We start from the raw sequence: 18,514 nt of genomic DNA on the forward strand, positions 1-18,514 counted from the left end.
CCCCCACCCAGGACCAGCCACACCCTCTGGCAAATGTGAGTCATCAGTGGACCAGGCCTCTGGGCGTCCAGACTGTTGGGAACCTTGCCATTCTTAGGGGAGATCGATGCCTCCGAGAAACTGGCTCCAGAATCTCTGCTTCCTGCTCCCATGGAAGGGGGACAAGGCAGAGGTAGAGGCGCCCATCCTTCCTCAGTCTTCCCATCCTCCACCTCTTCTGCTCCCTTCCTCCCTTACGTCCCAGTGTGGCTTCTTCCATCGGGACAGCCAGAGCTCATCTTTCCCCACCAACTACCACCGGGCCCGTCTGGCCGTGCAGCCCTCAGCTGCGGAAGCTGGGGGTCCAGGGACCGTGGGGTAATTGTTGTGTGTGAGCATGTGTGTGCGCGCGTGTGTGTGCGTGTGTGGGTATGTATGTGAGTGTAGCTCGAGCTCCCAGCATTCAGGGGACCAGGAATGTGCAGGGTGTAGAAAGGAGATTGCATGAGGGTGGTGTGAGTTCCAGGAGCTGAGGGGAGGAGGTTGTCAGGGTGAGGCCCTAGGGTGAGTGCGCACAGCCTGGGGCACGCACAAGGGTTGGGTGGGCTCCTGGGGTTCTGAGCATGTGGGGAGTGCAGGGAGGTGCCGTGCATGTCTTTTCTGTGGGCATGAGTGTGCAGAGACACATGTGCAAGGAGGTGCCGTGCAGTCCAGCATGTAGGAGTCCTGGGAAGTCCTGAGTGTGAGTGTGCAAGGGGCACATTTCTGTCTTGGTAGGTAAGGGCCAGCAAGTTCATGACTTAGGGAGGGGCCAGGCTACCCTATTCATAGAGGAGAGGGCCCGCCCTAAGGGCGATGCTGCTCAGTACACAGGGGTCGTGCATATGAGGCTTGGGAGGAATCATTCTGGAGTTTGCGGGGCTCTAGGAAGCCATGTTTTCCCTCTGCTCTTGTTTGTGTTCTAGGGGATGCTACCGGGTCTCTTAAAAATCTTGGGGGTGTGGAAACCTTTGGGGTCAGCAGTCCTGATGTTCTACCTTCACCCCCCTCTTTCAGGCACCAAGGGAGATGTCCTTGGTCCTGCACCTCAGGCCCCTCCTGGTCTTTCTCTTGCTGTCAGTGAGAACCTGGGGACCCAGCACTGATGGTGGCACCTGTGAGGGCTGCTTCCTGCATGACCTGCTGCCCAGCCAGCCCCTTTCTGCTGCTGTTGGTTCTTTCTGTCCCAGGGATGGTGGAGGCAGGAGGCTGGGCTGTGCTGGGCATCTGCTCCAGGGACCTCAGCCCCGGAGCCTGCTCATGTCTGGCCTGCTGTTCTTCCAGATGGGATTCTTCAAGCGAGCGCGGTACCCCGAAGCCACTGTGCCCCAGTACCACGCGGTGAAGATCCCACGGGAAGACCGGCAACAGTTCAAGGAAGAGAAGACGGGCACCATCCTGAGGAACAACTGGGGCAGCCCCCGGGGCGGGGAGCCCGATGCACACCCCATCCTGGCTGCGGATGGGCACCCGGAGCCAGGCTCCGATGGGCACCCTGTGCCAGGCACTGCCTAGCCTCCTCCTTCCCAGCCTGGCCCATGGGTCCCCTGCACCCCTTCCCCAGAGATGGCTCCTAGGGATGAAGGGGGCAGGCTGGGTTGCTGGTGTCCCATCAGGATGTGGCAGGATCTGTTTCCTCGGGGGCACAGACCTCTCTCCCCGTGAGGACCACACCCACCCCCCCAAACCTCCCCTTAGGGTGCTGTGAGATGAGAGGGGGTAAATCAGGGATGGGTCGTGGGGGAGGGTGAGGAGGGCGGTGGTGTCCTGATGCAAAAGTGGGGAGAAGGGACCCTAATCCTTCCCTCTCCCATTCACCCTGTATAATGAGACCCCGAGGACCTATCTCCCTGAAAGCGCCTTAAGCCCAGAGGGTGGGGAGGAGGTTATGTCGCTGACTCAGGGGCTCTTCCCTCCCTGGCTTCCCCTCTCCTCTGACCTTAGTTTGCTGCATCCATCCGTGGGTTTTGTCTATTTATTAAAAACGATGTGAGGACGAAGCCTCTGGCTTCTTTGCTGAGTGCTGCAGGGTCTCCAGAGAGGACTGGTTCTCTCTGCATCCCCGCAGCCCAGGACAAAGGTGGTGGTTGGAGGGAGCCCAGGGCGCCTGGCAGGGATACTGGTGACTTTTGTGACCAGGTCCTGGGGGCACGTGGGTGTGGTCTCAGAAGTGGGGGGAACACGGGGAAGGGACGGGGAGCTGTCCTAGGGGTAGTGGGCAAAAACTGGGAGACCCAGTCGAGGAATTTGCAGTTAGGGATATGACAGGGTATAACTGTTTCCTCCCCATAGTCAGGATGGGAATAGAGCTTTTTCACTGCACAAGGAAGGGTTGAAGTTAGAGAAGGAGAGGGGCTCCCCGCGGAGAGGTGGGAGAAGGAGGGGCTTATTTCACTGCCTTTCCCATGATATGGGGCCCAACGGGTAACCACTTGATGGGAGGGGGTTGTCGTTCCATTTGGAGTTCAGAGAACTGGGCATTCTCCAGATCTTTCCAGGTCTCTCTGGTGAGGCAGCAGCCATCCCCAATGTGTTTCCAGGTGGGCTCTAAAACCTGCTGCCACAGGAAGGCCCAGCTTCCACGTGGCTCAGCCACGTGCTCCCAGAAAAAAAACATTCCTCCCTGGGAGAGAAGAGAGAGCGTCACTTACCTGCTCCATTCTGCAATCTTCCTCTACTCTCACCTCCATCCCGCTGACCAAGCCTGGTCAAAACCTCTTGGTGGAGTGGGAGGTGCTGGCCTGCGAGTTTAGGGAGATCGTCCGGCTCTGTGACCTTCTCTGCATCCCCCGGCTCTTACCCCCCAACTCAAAGTGAGTGTGAAGAGCCTCCTGGGACCTAGGGGCCATGACCGGTGAGAGATTTTTAAACAATGACCCGAAGGCCAGCGTAGCCGAGGGCAGACAGATGGGGAGGTGGGGAACCAGGAGCAGAGATCTCATTGGATACAGAGATGCTCGCGCTGAGCCCTCTCCCGAGACCAAGACGCCTGCATCCCAGACATCTCAGCCAGCATCCCACGGAAGGGTGCACTGGGCTCCTGAGTGAGCTGGGGTTCCTCCAGCTCTTTCCTCCTCACTGTACCCTCCCTAGGTGATCTCATGCACCCAAAACAACAACAACAAAACAACCAAAAGTTATACGTAACTGTTAACGTTAATGAATTAAAACCTTCCAGAAAGCATGAATCTAAAAGGAAATGTCCAATAGGTGATACAAGCCAGATATTCTACGGCCTTTCCTGTTTCGGTCTCAAATTCCAATGCGCTTGGAATTTACCAGCTAAAAGCTGATGACTTCCAAATCTAAATCTGCAGGCTACATCTTTTTCTGACCTCCAGATCTGGACTTAAAAGTGCCTCTGGGTTTTCTGCCTGGCTGTCTCCATGGCACCACAGACCTAACAAGTCCAAAACACGTTTCTTTTATCTTGCAAATGGCACTTCTCTCTACCCTCCCTCACTCCCTCCACAAGTCGCTCACGCCAGAAACCTGGAAATCATCCTAAACTCCTTTCTGTCCACACCCAGTTCCAAACTTTATGGATTCCACTACTCCAATACCTCTACTTAGAACACTCTTTTGTTTCCGCCACTCCCTCCACCCCCTGCTTAACCCCTCAGATCTCAGTTTAAACACCACATCCCTAGGTGTCCTTCACCCCTCTTTCCCCCTTTGTTAGGTGGATCACCTGTGTGATTCCACAGCACCCTATCCTGCCCCATCCAGGCCCTGGTCATATCTCCTGTTCACCAGCAGGTGGGGCTGGGTGGATGTCTAATGCACTAGTGCCTGAGACTCCCCATCCTGGGTGCCCTGGACACTGGGGTGTCTGATGCTACGTTTGTTGCCCCGTGCCATACACTTCCCATTCTGCTCACCGGCCTCAGTACTCTCCGAACTTCCTGCAGGACCCTCTTTGGGCTCTGCACCGAGCACAGCACCAAGGTGCTGACCACCACGTCCATGGAGCCACTGGCCAGCTGTTTCATGTCCTCTCCGAAAGCCACCACAAACCGTTCATATTCAAGATGCCTATTCTTGGCCATACTCTTTGTCAGGAACTTCTCAAAGTGAGGGTTCGGGTCCAGGCAGGTGATCCTGCAGCCACGTGGGTAGAACTGGAAGTTGGCGCCAGTGCCACAGCCCAGCTCCAGCAGGGCCACCTTCCCCGAGGCTCCTGCCAGCCCCTTTATCTGGCTGAAGAGCTCCTGTTTCTTGCTGTCCATCTTGCGGTTGCAGTTGACTGTCAGCATGGCCATGAGGTAGGGGAAATAGGTCTTGCACAGGGGCTCCCAGAAACCCAGCAGAGCCATGAGGTGCAGGGGCAGGGTCAGGATTAGCACCAGCAGCTGCAGGAGTCGGACCAGGGTGTCCATGGTAGCCTGGCTCTGAGTGGAGCTTCCCTTGGGTGGCTGGCCTGTCTCTCTGCTCTGCCGCTGCAGACTCGAGTCTCCTTTCGCCCAGTGATAGGACTTTGTTCCCTGTCTCCTACTTGGCCGTTTCCTCTTTGCTGGGGAGGAGTTGATGTATGAAATCTCTCCAGAGGGCGCCGGTCCCAAAATCCCGTAGGCTCTTCAACCAATTTTATTACGTGGGGGCGAAGAAACAGGTGGTGCCAGTGTGTCCTGAGTTCTGGGGCGCTGTGCCCAGTTGAAGAGGCTGGTGTGTGCTGATCATCTCAGAGGGACGCGGGAAGGGGGAGGGGAGCTACGTCTCAGAGCACAGCTTCATGGGGGCCAAATGCCCCGGCAGAGCAGACTCCTGCGGCACGTCCCGGCCTCATTCCGGGCTCAGGTTCTGCTCAGTTTATGCAAGTTGGAAATTCTGGTTGGGTGCCCCTGGAACACCCCCAGGGCTTTGTAAACTGTAACATGCCTCTGCCCCAGATAGAAGCCAAACACAGAGAAGGATGTGTCAACCCCAGGGGGGCGGTCACAAAACTTCTCTGCTGGGCAGCAGCACAGGGGCTGCCCTGGCTCCAGCGGCGCCGTGTGGGAGACACTTTCCTGAAATAGCTCATCCCTGCCTGACTCAGGAATTGTCCCAGACCTTATCCCTCAGCCCCGCGCTGGCCGGGGCACAGTGGGTTTGACCGGCAGGACGGAGGCAGTGGACTTGGACAGAGCACCCGCCCCAACCAGGGACTTTGTTTAAAGTCGTCCTCCCCCAGAGGCCACCAATGACCCTGGAAAATGCTCCTCGTGAGACTTGAGGCTATTGGACTTTCCCTCTTGTAGAGAGCCCATGCGTAGTGGCTGAAGGAAGTTTTGTTTAGAGAAAAGAAAATCAACATTCATTTTATTGTTGAGTGGTATTCCATTTTATGGAGTTACCATAAATTATTTATCCATCCAGCTGTTGACGGACATTTGGATTGTGTCCAGTTTTTGTCTATTACAAATAGAACTGCTATGAACGTTTATGTCCATGTCTTTGTGTGGATATATGCTTATATTTCCTGTGTGTAAATACCTGCATGTGGAATGGCTATTTATTCATTTATTTAAAATGTGTAATTATTCTTTTGTTTTGGTGGTATCATTTAATTTTTTTTTCTTCTTTTTTTTTTTTTGGTTGTAGTAAAATGCACATAACAAAACTTACCATCTTCACCATTTTAAGTGTACAATTCAGTGGTATTAAATATATTAACACTGTTGTGGACCCATCACCGCCATCCACCCCTATAATTCTTTTTATCTTGTAAAATTGAAACTCTGTATCCATTAAGCAGTAACTTTCCATTCTCTCCTCCCCCCACAAGCCCCTGGCAACCACCATCATACTTTCTGTCTTTGTGATTCTATGTGACTGCTCTAAGTACCTCATGTAAGTGAAGTCATACGGTATTTATCTTCCTGTGACTAGCTTATTTCACTTAGCATAATGTCCTCAAGCTTATCCATGTTGTACCATATTGAAGAATTTCTTCCTTTTTAAGGCTGAATAATATTTTGTTATATGTATACACCACATTTGCTTATCCATTCATCTATCAGTGGACACTTGGGTTTCTTCCATGTTTTAGCTACTGTCAATAATGCTGCTATGGGGGACTTCCCTGGTGGTCCAGTGGTTAAGACTCCGTGCTTTCAATGCTGGGGTCGGGGGTTTGATCCCTGGTCGGGGAACTAAGATCTCACATATGGTGCAGCCAAAAGACAAAAAAAAAACGGGTGTACAAATACCCCTTTGGGACCCTCCCTGCTTTCAATTCTTTTCAAGGGCATATACCCAGAAGTGGAATTGCTGATCGTATGATATTCTATCTTTGATTTTTTGAGGAACCACCATGCTGTTTTCCACAGCGGCTGTACCATCCATTTTATATTCCCACCAACAGTGTTCTGTTTACTCCACATCTTTGCCAACGATTGTTGCTGGCTTTTTTTTTTTTTTTTTGATGGTAGCCGTCTTAATGGGTTTGAGGTACTGTGTCATTGTAGTTTTGATTTGCATTTCCCTAGTGATTAGTGGTGTTGAGCATCTTTTCATGTGCTTCTTGGCCATTCATCTATCTTCTCTGGAGAAATGTCTATTCAGGTCCTTTGCCTATTTTTGAATTGGGTTGTTTGTTTTTGTTGTTGTTGAGTTTTAGGAGTTTTCTCTTCTGGGTGATAATCTGGTATCATATATGATTTGCAAATGTTTTCCCCCATTCTGTGGGTTGCCTTTTTACTTTGGGGATAGTGTCTTTTGATGTACAAAATTTAAAAAATTTCACAAAGTCCAATTTGTCTATTTTTTCTTTGTTACCTGTGCCTTTGCTGTCTTATGAGGGTTTATTTTTGGATTCTATTCTATTCTATTCTACTGCTTTATACGTCTGTCTTTACTCCACTACCATACTGTTTTTTGTTTTTGGCCACATGGCATGCAGGATCTTAGTTCCCCGACCAGGGATTGAACCCGTGGCCCTTGCAGTGGAAGTGCAGAGTCTTAACCACTGGACCACCAGGGAATTCCCTATCTAATACCGTACTGTTTTTTTTTTTTAATGTAGATTTATTTATTTGGTTGCGCCAGGTCTTAGTTGTAGCAGGCGTGCTCCTTAGTTGTGGCTCATGGGCTCCTTAGTTGTGGATCATTGGCTCCTTAGTTGTGGCAAGCAAACTCTTAGTTGGGGCATGCGTGTGTAGGATCTAGTTCCCTGACCAGGGATCAAACCCAGGCCCCCTGCATTGGGAGCATGGAGTCTTAACCACTGCGCCACCAGGGTAGTCCCTATACTGTTTAGATTACTGTAGCTTTGTAGTAGGTTTTGAAATCAGGAAGTGTGATTCTTCTACTTTTGTTCTTTTTTCTTTTTCAAGATTGTTTTTGCTATTTAGGGTCTCTTGAGATCCCATATGAATTTTAGGATGAATTTTTCAATTTCTGCAAAAAATATCTTTGGGATTTTGATAGAGATTGCACTGAATCTATAGATTGCTTTGGGTAGTATTGACTTTTTTTTTTTTTTTTCCACACGGCTTGTGGGATCTTAGTTCCCCCACCAGGGATTGAACCTGGGTCCTCGGCGGTGAGAGCATGGAGTCCTAACCACTGGACCACCAGGGAATTCCAGTATTGACATTTTAACAATATTAAGTTTTCCAATCCATGAATAGGGGATGTATTTCCATTTATTTATACCTTCTTTAGTTTAATTTGGCAATGTTTTGCAGTTTCATTGTATAAGTCTTTCACCTCCTTGGTTAAGTTAATTCTTAAGTATTTTATTCTTTTTGAAACTATTGTAAATGGAATTTTTTCAGATTGTTCATTGCTCATGTATAAAAATGCAACTGACTTTTGTGTGTTGGCTTTATATCTTTCCACTTTGTTGAATTTATTTATTAGTTTTAATAGCATTTTTTGTGTGTGTGTGTGGAATCTTTAGGGTTTTCTACATGTAAGATCACATCATCTGTAAACAGAGATAATTTTACTTCTTCCTTTCCAATGTGGATACTTTTTTTTTTTAAGAATCAATTTTATTTATTTATTTATTTTTGGTTGCGTTGGGTCTTCATTGCTGCGCACGGGCTTTCTGTAGTTGTGGCAAGTGGCGGCTACTCTTCGTTGCAGTGTGTGGGCTTCTCACTGCGGTGGCTTCTCTTGTTGTGGAGCATGGTCTCCAGGCACGCGGGCTTCAGTAGTTGGAGCACACAGGCTCAGTAGTTGTGGCTCACGGGCTCTAGAGGACAGGCTCAGTAGTTGTGGCACACGGGCTTAGTTGCTCCGTGGCATGTGGGATCTTCCCAGATCAGAGCTCGAACCCGTGTCCCCTGCATTGGCAGGCGGATTCTTAACCACTATGACACCAGGGAAGTCCCACCAATGTGGATACTTTTAAATTAATATTTCTTGCCTAATTGCTCTGGCTAGAACTTCTAATGCTATGTTGAATAGAGGTGGTGAAAGCAGTCATCCTTTTTTTGTTCCTTATCTTCAAGGAGATTTCAGTCTTTTACTATTGAGTATGATGTTTGCTGTGGGCATTTTATTAGGATTGTATTAAATATATTTTAGAGAGAACTGACATATCTTTTTATCCAAGAGTATGCTATGTCTTCTCAATTATTCACATCTTCTTTTGTCCCCTCAGCAGTATTTCAAAGATATTGAACATTTCTATTGTCTAGTTATTTTACTTTTTTGGTTAATATAAGAGGGAGTCTGTTTTTCATTGTATCTTCTAGTTGGTTGCCATTTGCATATATATATCATCTTTTTTGATTTATGTTTGTTCATTTTCCACCTAGTCATCTTACTAAATTATCTCATTGTTTATAATAGTTGTTTCTATTTAATTATTTGGACTTATTGGGTATAAAATGATCTGTGTAAATAATGATAATTTTACTTCTTTTTTCCATCCTTCCCAATTTTTATACCTTTTATTTCTTTCTCTTGCTTACTTGATTTCACTAATGCCTTCAGAACAATGTTAAATAGTAGTATGTACACTAAATTCCTTTCCTTGTTCTTGAAATTAATGGGAATACATCTAATGCTTTCCCACCGGTTATACCTATTTTCTCTCAGGCTTTCACCCACCCTTTTATACTATGCTCTAGTTTGCTGGGATGAAGAGTCTGCAGACTACAATTACCTGGCTCCCGTGCTTGTGGGTTCTGCCAATAGTAAGCATTCGAGGGAGGTCAGACTGTGGTAGGAAGAGGGCATCTTCCTGCTTTCAGCTGGACAGGATGGCTGTTGTGGGCAGAGGTCGTTGTGTAGCAGCAGTGGAGATGGGTGATTCAAGGCTCCATCAGCCTGAGCCAAAGGCTGTACTTTCCCTGGTGGTGCAGTGGTTAAGAATCCGCCTGCCAATGCAGGTACACGGGTTCGAGCCCTGGTCTGGGAAGATCCTACATGCTGCGGAGCAACTAAGCCCGTGCGCCACAACTACTGAGCCTGCACTCGAGAGCCCGTGAGCTACAACTACTGAGCCTGCGTGCCACAACTGCTGAAGTCCACGTGCCTAGAGCCTGTGCTCTACAACAAGAGAAGCCACTGCAATGAGAAGCCTGCCCACTGCAATGAAGAGTAGCCCCCACTCGCTGCAACTAGAGAAAGCCCGCACGTAACAACAAAGACCCAACGCAGCCAAAAATAAATAGATAAAAAAAAAAAAAAAAAGAATGATGTGGACTTTGGGGTTGAGATAAAAATACATAATTGTGTTAAATAAGTATTGAGATGAATGTTTCATACCAAATCCTCTGTCCTCAAACCTATTATAAGCTCTTTTCTACCCTTACTCTTAATTGATGAATTTATCTCATCCTTTATGATAGAAACTATCAGATGTAAACTTCTTTCTTTTCTATCACAAAACCTACAGATTATCTGAATCTTCTCCCATCCTTCCTGCTTTATTATAATGGATGCTATGTTGTTACTCCTGTCCAGGGTTAATCTCTCTATTTAGGTCTCTAATATAGCCCAACCTTTTTTATTACTCATATAACATAACAACTCTATTGAGATAATTCACAATTCACATACCATAAAGTTCGCCCATTTAAATTATGCAATTCAGTGGTGTTAGTACATTTAGAGCTGGGCAACCATCACAACAGTCAATTTTAGAATATTTTCATCACCCCCAAAAGAAACTCTGTGTTTATTAGCAGTCACTCTCTGTTTCTTCCAACATTCCCACTACCACCAATCTGCCTTCTGTCTCTATGGATTTACCTATTCTGGACATTTCATATAAATGGAATCATTGTATATGTGGCCTTCCATGACGGGCTTCTTTCACTTAGCATAATGTTTTCAAGGTTCACCCATGTTGTAGCACGTATCAATGCTTCATCCTTTTTATGTCCAAATAACATTCGATTGTATGATATACTATAGCTTGTTTTTGCATTCATCAGTTGATGTTTGTTTGGGTTGTTTCCACTTTTTTGGGTATTATGAACACTGCTGCTATGGATTCTAATCTTAGTTTTATCTCCTCTTTCTCCTGAATCATTTATCTCTACCCCTTCTTGGATCTTTCAACTTACTAATGTACTCTAATATATGTCAGGTTAATAAAACCCAGCTCTCTCTTGACTCCACATCTCCCTTTAGCTAACCTCATTTTGTAGATCAACTTCACAGTCATGCTTCTTGAGTCACCTGCTCGTGTTATCTAAATTTCCTCACCTTTCATTCACTCTTCCACCCCCTCCAACCCATCGCTCTAATAAAAACTGTTCTTATCAAGGCTGTCGATGACCTCCACATTGCCAGATCCAGTGGCTGTTATCCTTTTATTTTTTTAACATCTTTTTTTTTTTTTTTTTTGCGGTACGTGGGCCTCTCACTGTTATGGCCTCTCCCGTTGTGGAGCACAGGCTCCGGACGCGCAGGCTCAGCAGCCATGGCTCACGGGCCTAGCCGCTCTGCGGCATGTGGGATCTTCCTGGACCGGGGCACGAACCCGTGTCCCCTGCATCGGCAGGCGGACTCTCAACCACTGCGCCACAAGGGAAGCCCCTTAACATCTTTATTGGAGTATAATTGCTTTACAATGGTGTGTTAATTTCTGCTGTATAACAAAGTGAATCAGCTATACATATACATATATCCCCATATGCCCTCCCTCTTGCCTCTCCCTCCCACCCTCCTGTCTAGGTGGACACAAGGCACCGAGCTGATCTCCCTGTGCTATGCAGCTGCTTCCCACTAGCTATTTTACATTTGGTAGTGTATATATGTCCATGCCACTCTCTCACTTCGTCCCAGCTTCCCCTTCCCCCTCCCTGTGTCCTAAAGTCCATTCTCTACATCTGCATTTTTATTCCTGTCCTGCCCCTCGGTTCTTCAGAACTATTTTTTTTTTTCTTTTTTTTTAGATTCCATATATATGTGTTAGCATACGGTATTTGCTTTTCTCTTTCTGACCCTGTTCTTATCTTATTTGACCCCTTAACAGCTTCAGTTGGCTACTACTTCCTCCTTGAAATATTATCTCCTTTAGGCTGTCCCAATAACAGTCTTCCTTTTTCTATACCATTCCCCGGGTTTTACTTCTCAGACTCCTTTCTCATTTACTCAACCCTCTAAATTTTGTTTCTTTGGATTTGGTCTTGGATCTCCCTTTGTCTACATTCTCTCATTAAGTAATTCCATCCATTTTCATGGTTTTAAACACCATGTATATGCTAATTATTCACATATTTATCTCTTTTGTGCAGATTTTTCCTCTGAGTTTCATTCAGATTTGCATATCCAGTTGTCTACATGACATCTTCCTCCGCATGCCTCCTGGATGTGTCCAACTTAAAAGTGTCCAAGGGCTTCCTTGGTGGCGCAGTGGTTGAGAGTCTGCCTGCCGATGCAGGGGACGTGGGTTCGTGCCCCGGTCTGGGAAGATCCCACATGCCGCAGAGCGGCTGGGCCCGTGAGCCATGGCCGCTGAGTCTGCGCGTCCGGAGCCTGTGCTCCGCAACGGGAAAGGCCACAACAGTGAGAGGCCCGCGTACCGCAAAAAAAAAAAAAAAAAAAAAAAAAAAAAAGTGTCCAAAATGGGACTTACGATACTCCTTAAATCTCTTGTTCCACTCTCTGCCCATTCTCTTCACCAGCTCAGTAAATGGCACCATCAGCTGCTCAAACTAAAACCTAGGACTTAATTTATTCTCCTTCTCCCTTTCAATCTCCCCTCCCCCTCTCCTCTTCTTCCTCCTCCTTCTTTCATCTTATCGTTCTCTCTTTGAAAACTTTGTATAATGGAGAATTTTGAATATATACAAAAGTTAACAGAATAGTACAATGCACCCATGTATATGTCGTCCACCTCAACAATTTTTCTTTTCTTTTTGAAACCTTCTGGAATTTTTTCCTAAATTTAAAAAATATTAATTAATTAATTAATTAGGCTGCGCTGGGTCTTAGTTGCGGCGTGTGGGATTGAACCTGGGCCCCCTGCAATGGGAGGGTGGACGATCCTGGACCACCAGTGCGGTCCCCAGCCCTAACAAACGTTGACCCTTGGTTAGTCCTGCTCTGCCCACGTCTTCTTCCACTTTCCCCTCCCACCCCAGAGTATTGTTTGGAAGCAAATCTTTTCAGTTCATCTCTAAATATTTTAGTCTACACTTTTAAGAGATACAAAACAAAAAAATATAACTACAATATTATCACACTTGAAAAAGTGTAACGTAATTCTCGGACTCATTTTTTTTTTTAAAGGTTTTCAAATTTATTTTAAAGAAATAGCTTACAAAGAATAGTAATTATATTTACAGAACGTTTTATAAACAAACACACACACAAAGAAACAACCAGTCATGATACACAGTTACAACGCCAGCCAAAAGTTCTTCATCAAACATGTTTAAAAGCTGGACTCATTTCTGATTTTTCTTTTACCCTCATTCCCACATCTAAGCCACCTCCAAATCCTTTCAGTTCTACATCTCAGATTCACCTTAATCTCATGTGCTTCCATCGACTGGCACAACCCCAGGCAGGCCACAGCCCTCCTCTGCCTGCTGCACTGCAACAGCCTTGTAACTGGTCTCCCCACTTCCACCCTCTGCTTAAAATCCTTCAGTGACTTCCCATTATCTTTTTTTTTTTTTTTAACATCTTTATTGGGGTATAATTGCTTTACAATGGTGTGTTAGTTTCTGCTTTATAACAAAGTGAATCAGTTATACATATACATATGTTCCCATATCTCTTCCCCCTTGCGTCTCCCTCCTTCCCTTCCCCTCCAGCCCCCGCCAAAATACTAAGAAGTCCCACTTTCTACGGACGTGTGGGGAGATGTGCTGGGGATGAGGCCTGTGCAAATGCAAGCAAAGTTTTTTAAGGATCACGTTAACACCCACCTCCACAGCTTCGGAAACGGGGGAGACGCTGTTGGCCTTCCGGGGGCCCACGCGGAACTTGGCCGCCTTGTAGATCTTCCAGTATACGAAGAGCACCACGCAGAGCGGCAGGTAGAAGGCGCCCACGGTGGAGAACACGGTGTAGGAGGGCTCGCGGCTCACCTGGCACTCCTCGCTGCCCTCAGAGTAGGTCTCCCCCCAGCCGAAGAGCAGCGGGGCCAGGGAGATGACTGCGGAGAGCGCCCAGGTGAGCGTGATCATTACGTTGGAGATGCGCTTGCGGGCAATCCCCATATCCTCAAGTCTGTTCTCTAGTAGGTCTGTGTCTTTATTCCTTTCTTACCCCTAGGTTCTTCATGACATTTTTTTCCCCTTAAATTCCACATATATGTGTTAGCATACGGGCCACACTAAGGAGTTTGAATTTTATGTTAAAGATAATAGGAAGCAAATACTGTATGCTTCCCATTATCTTTAACATAAAATTCAAACTCCTTAGTGTGGCCCAGAGGCCCTGCCTCTCAGGCCTCTGCCCACCTCTCTACTCTCCCTGCCCCCAGGCTTCAGCCATACCGCCTTCTTCACACAGTTCCTCCTGTGCTCACTCCTTTTTGCTTCAGGGCCTTTGAGCTTGTCATTTCCTTTGCCTCTTATGCTCCTTTCTCTTCAGCAGTCCCCTCCTCCCTCCAGCCTAGTTACCTTTTACTCACCTTTGAGATCTTAGATCAAGCATCGCTTTCCTTCCCCCATCTAGGGCAATAGTCCTTAGCTTAGTTTGTAATTAGTGTTCATTGCTGTTGCTATCTAATTAGTGTCTGTTAATACATTCCATAAGAGCAAGGATTCTGTCTTTTTTTCCTGATCACCACATGTCCAGTACCTAGCACGGTACCTGGCAAGTAGTAAACACTGAAAACGTGTGTGTCAAATAAACGACAGTAGGGAATTCCCTGGTGGTCCAGCGGTTAGGACTCTGTGATTCCACTGCAGGGGGCACAGGGGGCATGGGTTCCATCCCTGGTCAGCTGGTCAGGGAACTAAGATCCCACATGCCGAGCCCAAAACAAGAACAACAACAGCAAACAAAACTCATGACCAATAGATTCATCACAGTTTGTAATTTAAAAAATTGGTCTATATTTTAAAAACTGCTGTTTTCTCTAGTGAGTTAGCTCTACAGTGCCAGACAGCATATTTTCCTCTTCACTGTCATGCCCTCGGGGTCATTTCCAGTGCAGGTCTCAGGGACCATTCAACACACATCTATTGGATGGATGCATAAAAATTGAGAAAAGGGTCCATATCACTGAGGGCCTTCTATGCCAACCTAAGGGGTTTGGATCTTATCCTACAGGTAATGGGAAGCGGTCATATGGCTTGATTGGCTTGTTGGAAACATCTCTCTGATGATTGATTTAAGGAAAAAAGACTGGAGGCTGGGAGACCAGTTGAGAGAGGATTTGCAATGGTCAAAGGGATAATGACATTTGGAACAACGGAGGTGGGGACAGAGAGGAGGAGATTTATACAGAAGATTTATAAGAAGGTAGCACTAATAATCCCCTTTTTTCATTAAAAAAATTTGGTAAAATATGCATAACACAAAAGTAACCGTTTAAACCATTTTTAAAAATTTTCATTTATTTATTTATTTATTTTTGGCTGCGCTGGGTCCTCGGTGCTGCACGCGGGCCCTCTCTAGCTGCAGTGAGCGGGGGCCACTCCTCGTCGAGGTGTGAGGGCCTCTCATAGCGGCAGCCTCTCCCGTTGCAGAGCACAGGCTCCAGGTGCGGGGGCCCAAGCCGTCGTGGCACACGGGCTCAGCAGCTGTGGTTCGTGGGCTCTTGAGCACAGGCTCAGTAGTTGTGGCGCACGGGCTTAGTTGCTCCGCGGCATGTGGGATCTTCCTGCACTGGCAGACGGACTCTCAAGCACTGCACCACCAGGGAAGCCCTACACCATTTTTAAGTGTATAGTTCAGTGGCATTAAGTTCATCCCATTATTTATTTATTTATTTTTATTTTAAATGAAATTAAAAAAATTTTAATTTAAAAATTTAAAAATATTTAGTTATTTATTTTATTGGAGTATAGTTGCTTTACAATATTGTGTTAGTTTATACTGTACAGCAAAGTGAATCACCTATACGTATACATATATCCCCTCTTTTTTGGATTTCCTTCTCATTTAGGTCACCACAGAGCATTGAGTAGAGTTCCCTGTGCTATACAGTAGGTTCTCATTAGTTATCTATTTTATACATAGTATCAATAGTGTATATATATCAGTTCCAATCTCCCAATTCATCCCACCCTCCCCTTTCCGCCTTGGTATCCATACGTTTGTTCTCTACATCTGTGTCTCTATTTCTGCTTTGCAAATACGATCGTCTATACCGATTTTTTCAGATTCCACATATATGCGTTAATATACGATATGTGTTTTTCTCTTTCTGACTTACTTCACTCTGTATGACAGCCTCTAGGTCCATTTATTTATTAAAAAAATATTTATTCATTCATTGGGCTGCGCTGGGTCTTAGTTGCGGGATGTGGGATCTAGTTCCCTGACAAGGGATGGAACCTGGACCCCCTGCATTGGGAGCGCAGAGTCTTAACCGCTGGACCACCAGGGAAGTCCCTCATTCCCATTATTGTGCAACTATCACCGTCATCCATCTCCAGAACTTTCCGATCTTCCTAACTGAAATTCTGTACCCATTAAACATTAACTCCCCAGGAGCTCTTGGCAGCCGCTAAGCATTTATAATCCTTAGCAGATTACTTTGATGCTTCTGATTCTGGTCACTAGATTAAATTTACCAGAATAAGGAGATTTCTTCTTTTGAAAGACGGTGAATTTGGTTTTAGCATGCTAATTTTGAGGTGATACGTTCAGGGAACAGTTAAATGGTGAATCTAGAACTCTGAAGAACATTTTAGGCTGGAGATAAATATTTGAGACCTATTAGCCTAGAGCTTGGATCTGGTCCTGCACTCCAGACAAGCAACCCTTCTCGTCCTCTCTGATTTGGTTGGCTACATCAAAATTGACCCAAGCCAAGCACTGGGAGCCGTTCTTCAGCCTCCTGTTCTCTGTCTCCATCCTCATTCAATACATCACTAAATCCTGCCATGTAGCTCCAAATACCTTCTAAACATGTCTTGAATCTGTCTCCTCTTTCTTATCTGAACCACCAGTGCTTTAGTTCAGGCACAACTCATTGGTTTCTGGACCATGAAAACAGCTTCCTAATGGGTAACCCCTGTTTTTAGTTTGGTACCTTCAAATCCATTCTCCACACGGTCACCAAATATGCTTTACCAAAACCACAAACATGACCATGTCACACCCTTATTTAAAAATCTGACTTGTTTCCTCATTGTCTGCAGGAAAAAGTCCAAGCCCCTTGATGTGGTAGGCGAGGCCCTCTGTGGTCGGCCCCTGATGGAAAGAAAGCCCAGCCTCTTTTCTGAGGCTTCATCCCTTGCCAGCTGTGGTCCCACAAGCTGGAGTGTGTGCTATGTGCAGTTCCCCCTCCTCCCCGGCTGTTCTGTGCTCTGCCTGGCGGGTCCCCTGCACCTAGCTCGGCTCACTGCTCTCTTTATTAGATTCACTTCAGGCTCCTCCTTTCCCAGAATGGCTTTCCTGATGAGTCCCTGACCTGATGGGGCTCTAGGCCTCTTTTCCCTCACACTATTTACAGATACTATTATTGTGCTCATCAAAGATACCGGTTTACAGATCTGTCTCCCTGTTGAGCCTGTTGAACACAGGGACGGTCTGATAACTTCCACTATAGCACCAACACAGTAAAGATCAATAAGGTTTGCAGAATGGATGACTGCTGTAAAGGAACCAATGCATGAGTAGTAAACAAAACACACCTATAAGAAACTGTTCAGTGAAACGCAAAGCAGTGCTGAATGTGATTAGTGCGAAATATGCAGCGACAGACTCCAGGTTCTGTGGGCTGGAGCCTTCTGGGAGGGAATAACTTCTCTTCCCTTGGTGAAGATTAGGGCCGTTGTTACTGTGAACTGTGTGTGTGTGTGTGTTTTTTTTTTAATTTTGCAGAACCACAGTAATTAGTATTCTAGAACCCTGGTCCTCAAAGTGTGTTCCTTAGACCAACGATATTGGCTTCACCGGGGCATTTGTTAGAAATGCAGAGTCTTGGGTTCCACCCCAGACCTACTGAATCTGAATCTGCATTTTGAACAAGATCCCCCAGGTCATTCATATGAACATCTATGGTTTTTTTCTTTTTTGGAATTTTTGACTTTTATTTTATTTATTTTTTTATACAGCAGGTTCTTATACAACTACGTTTGAGAAGCTGAGTTTTAAGAAACCACTTTATTGGCTGAAAAGGGGGATGGAGCTTGTGAGTTCAGGGTCCTTGGTCCCTCTGGTTCCTCCAAGAGGCAGTGCTCTGTGGGGCTGCCTGGACATTCCAGAGCTTGACTTCAGGAACGGGTGGTGGAAAAGGCCTCAGTCTAAGCTGTGCCCACATGGGCAGATCTACAGACTCAGCGCCTCACAGGCAGGGTCAGACAGGAGCTGCCTGGGGCCTGGGACTGGGCTTGGCTAAGCAAGCCCGAATGGAGTCCAGCCAGGATCAGGCTGGCGGGGGCGGGGTGAGGCAGGAGGTGGACTTGGATGGAACTGGTAGGGGAGACAGGCAGAGGCTTAGTCAGTGAGCATTGGTCAAGGCCAGAGGATCAGATGAGACAGTTCCTGGGGTTGGGGCAGGGACCAGGGCTGAGCCCTCAGCTTCGGGAATGAGGCAAGGCTCAAGGTTCGAGTAGGGGTCAGAATGTCTAGTGTAAACATTATTCTCGGCAATCCTAAGCAATATTTTCACCTTATGAAGGGGTGGCTGTGCTAGAACGCCCTGCTTTATAGTGCAGTTTGGCAGACTTTCATCTTAGATATCCTCTGTCCACAAGGACAATTCACAGGAGCATGGGTGGAGTGGCAAGAAGAGCGTGTGCCCTCCAGCAACCCAGGGTGCTCCTCTTGTTACATATATTTGTTGTGTAACTTCTGCATGCAGCCTCTTATGGTCTCATATAATGCTTCGGTATTTCACAGCAAAAATAATGGAAGCCATCAGATATGAGTTAACATGCCAACTATGGTATATATATATATATATATATTTTTT

At 46.5% G+C, this 18,514-nt stretch overlaps 2 protein-coding genes across 10 annotated transcripts in view; one reads left to right on the forward strand and one right to left on the reverse strand.

Annotated features, from left to right (window-relative positions):
- Positions 1-2,018, forward strand: part of ITGA7 (integrin subunit alpha 7) — a 19,130-nt gene extending 17,112 nt beyond the window's left edge. For all 8 annotated transcript variants that reach the window (XM_024736696.1, XM_024736691.1, XM_024736693.1 and 5 more), the window contains one exon: positions 1,303-2,018. In XM_024736696.1, the coding sequence (XP_024592464.1) occupies positions 1,303-1,533 (231 nt within the window). In that variant the 3' untranslated portion in view covers positions 1,534-2,018. The remainder of the gene's footprint in view (positions 1-1,302) is intronic.
- TMT1B (thiol methyltransferase 1B) lies at positions 1,980-4,977 on the reverse strand. 2 transcript variants are annotated; one of them, XM_024736703.1, is made up of 2 exons: positions 3,900-4,975; positions 1,980-2,641 (listed from the first exon to the last, which is right to left on the reverse strand). In XM_024736703.1, exons 1-2 carry the CDS (start codon positions 4,395-4,397, stop codon positions 2,405-2,407), a joined length of 735 nt encoding a protein of 244 aa, XP_024592471.1. In that variant the 5' UTR covers positions 4,398-4,975; the 3' UTR covers positions 1,980-2,404. The 2 variants fall into 2 exon arrangements, with proteins under 2 accessions (XP_024592471.1, XP_024592473.1); XM_024736705.1 differs by lacking the exon at positions 1,980-2,641 and adding an exon at positions 2,676-2,856 and having other exon boundaries at positions 3,900-4,977.
- Between the last annotated feature and the right edge of the window lie 13,537 nt (positions 4,978-18,514).

The sequence above is a fragment of the Neophocaena asiaeorientalis genome, unplaced genomic scaffold (assembly GCF_003031525.2).
Source record: "Neophocaena asiaeorientalis asiaeorientalis breed wild unplaced genomic scaffold, Neophocaena_asiaeorientalis_V1.1 scaffold134, whole genome shotgun sequence".
Taxonomy (NCBI): domain Eukaryota; kingdom Metazoa; phylum Chordata; class Mammalia; order Artiodactyla; family Phocoenidae; genus Neophocaena; species Neophocaena asiaeorientalis.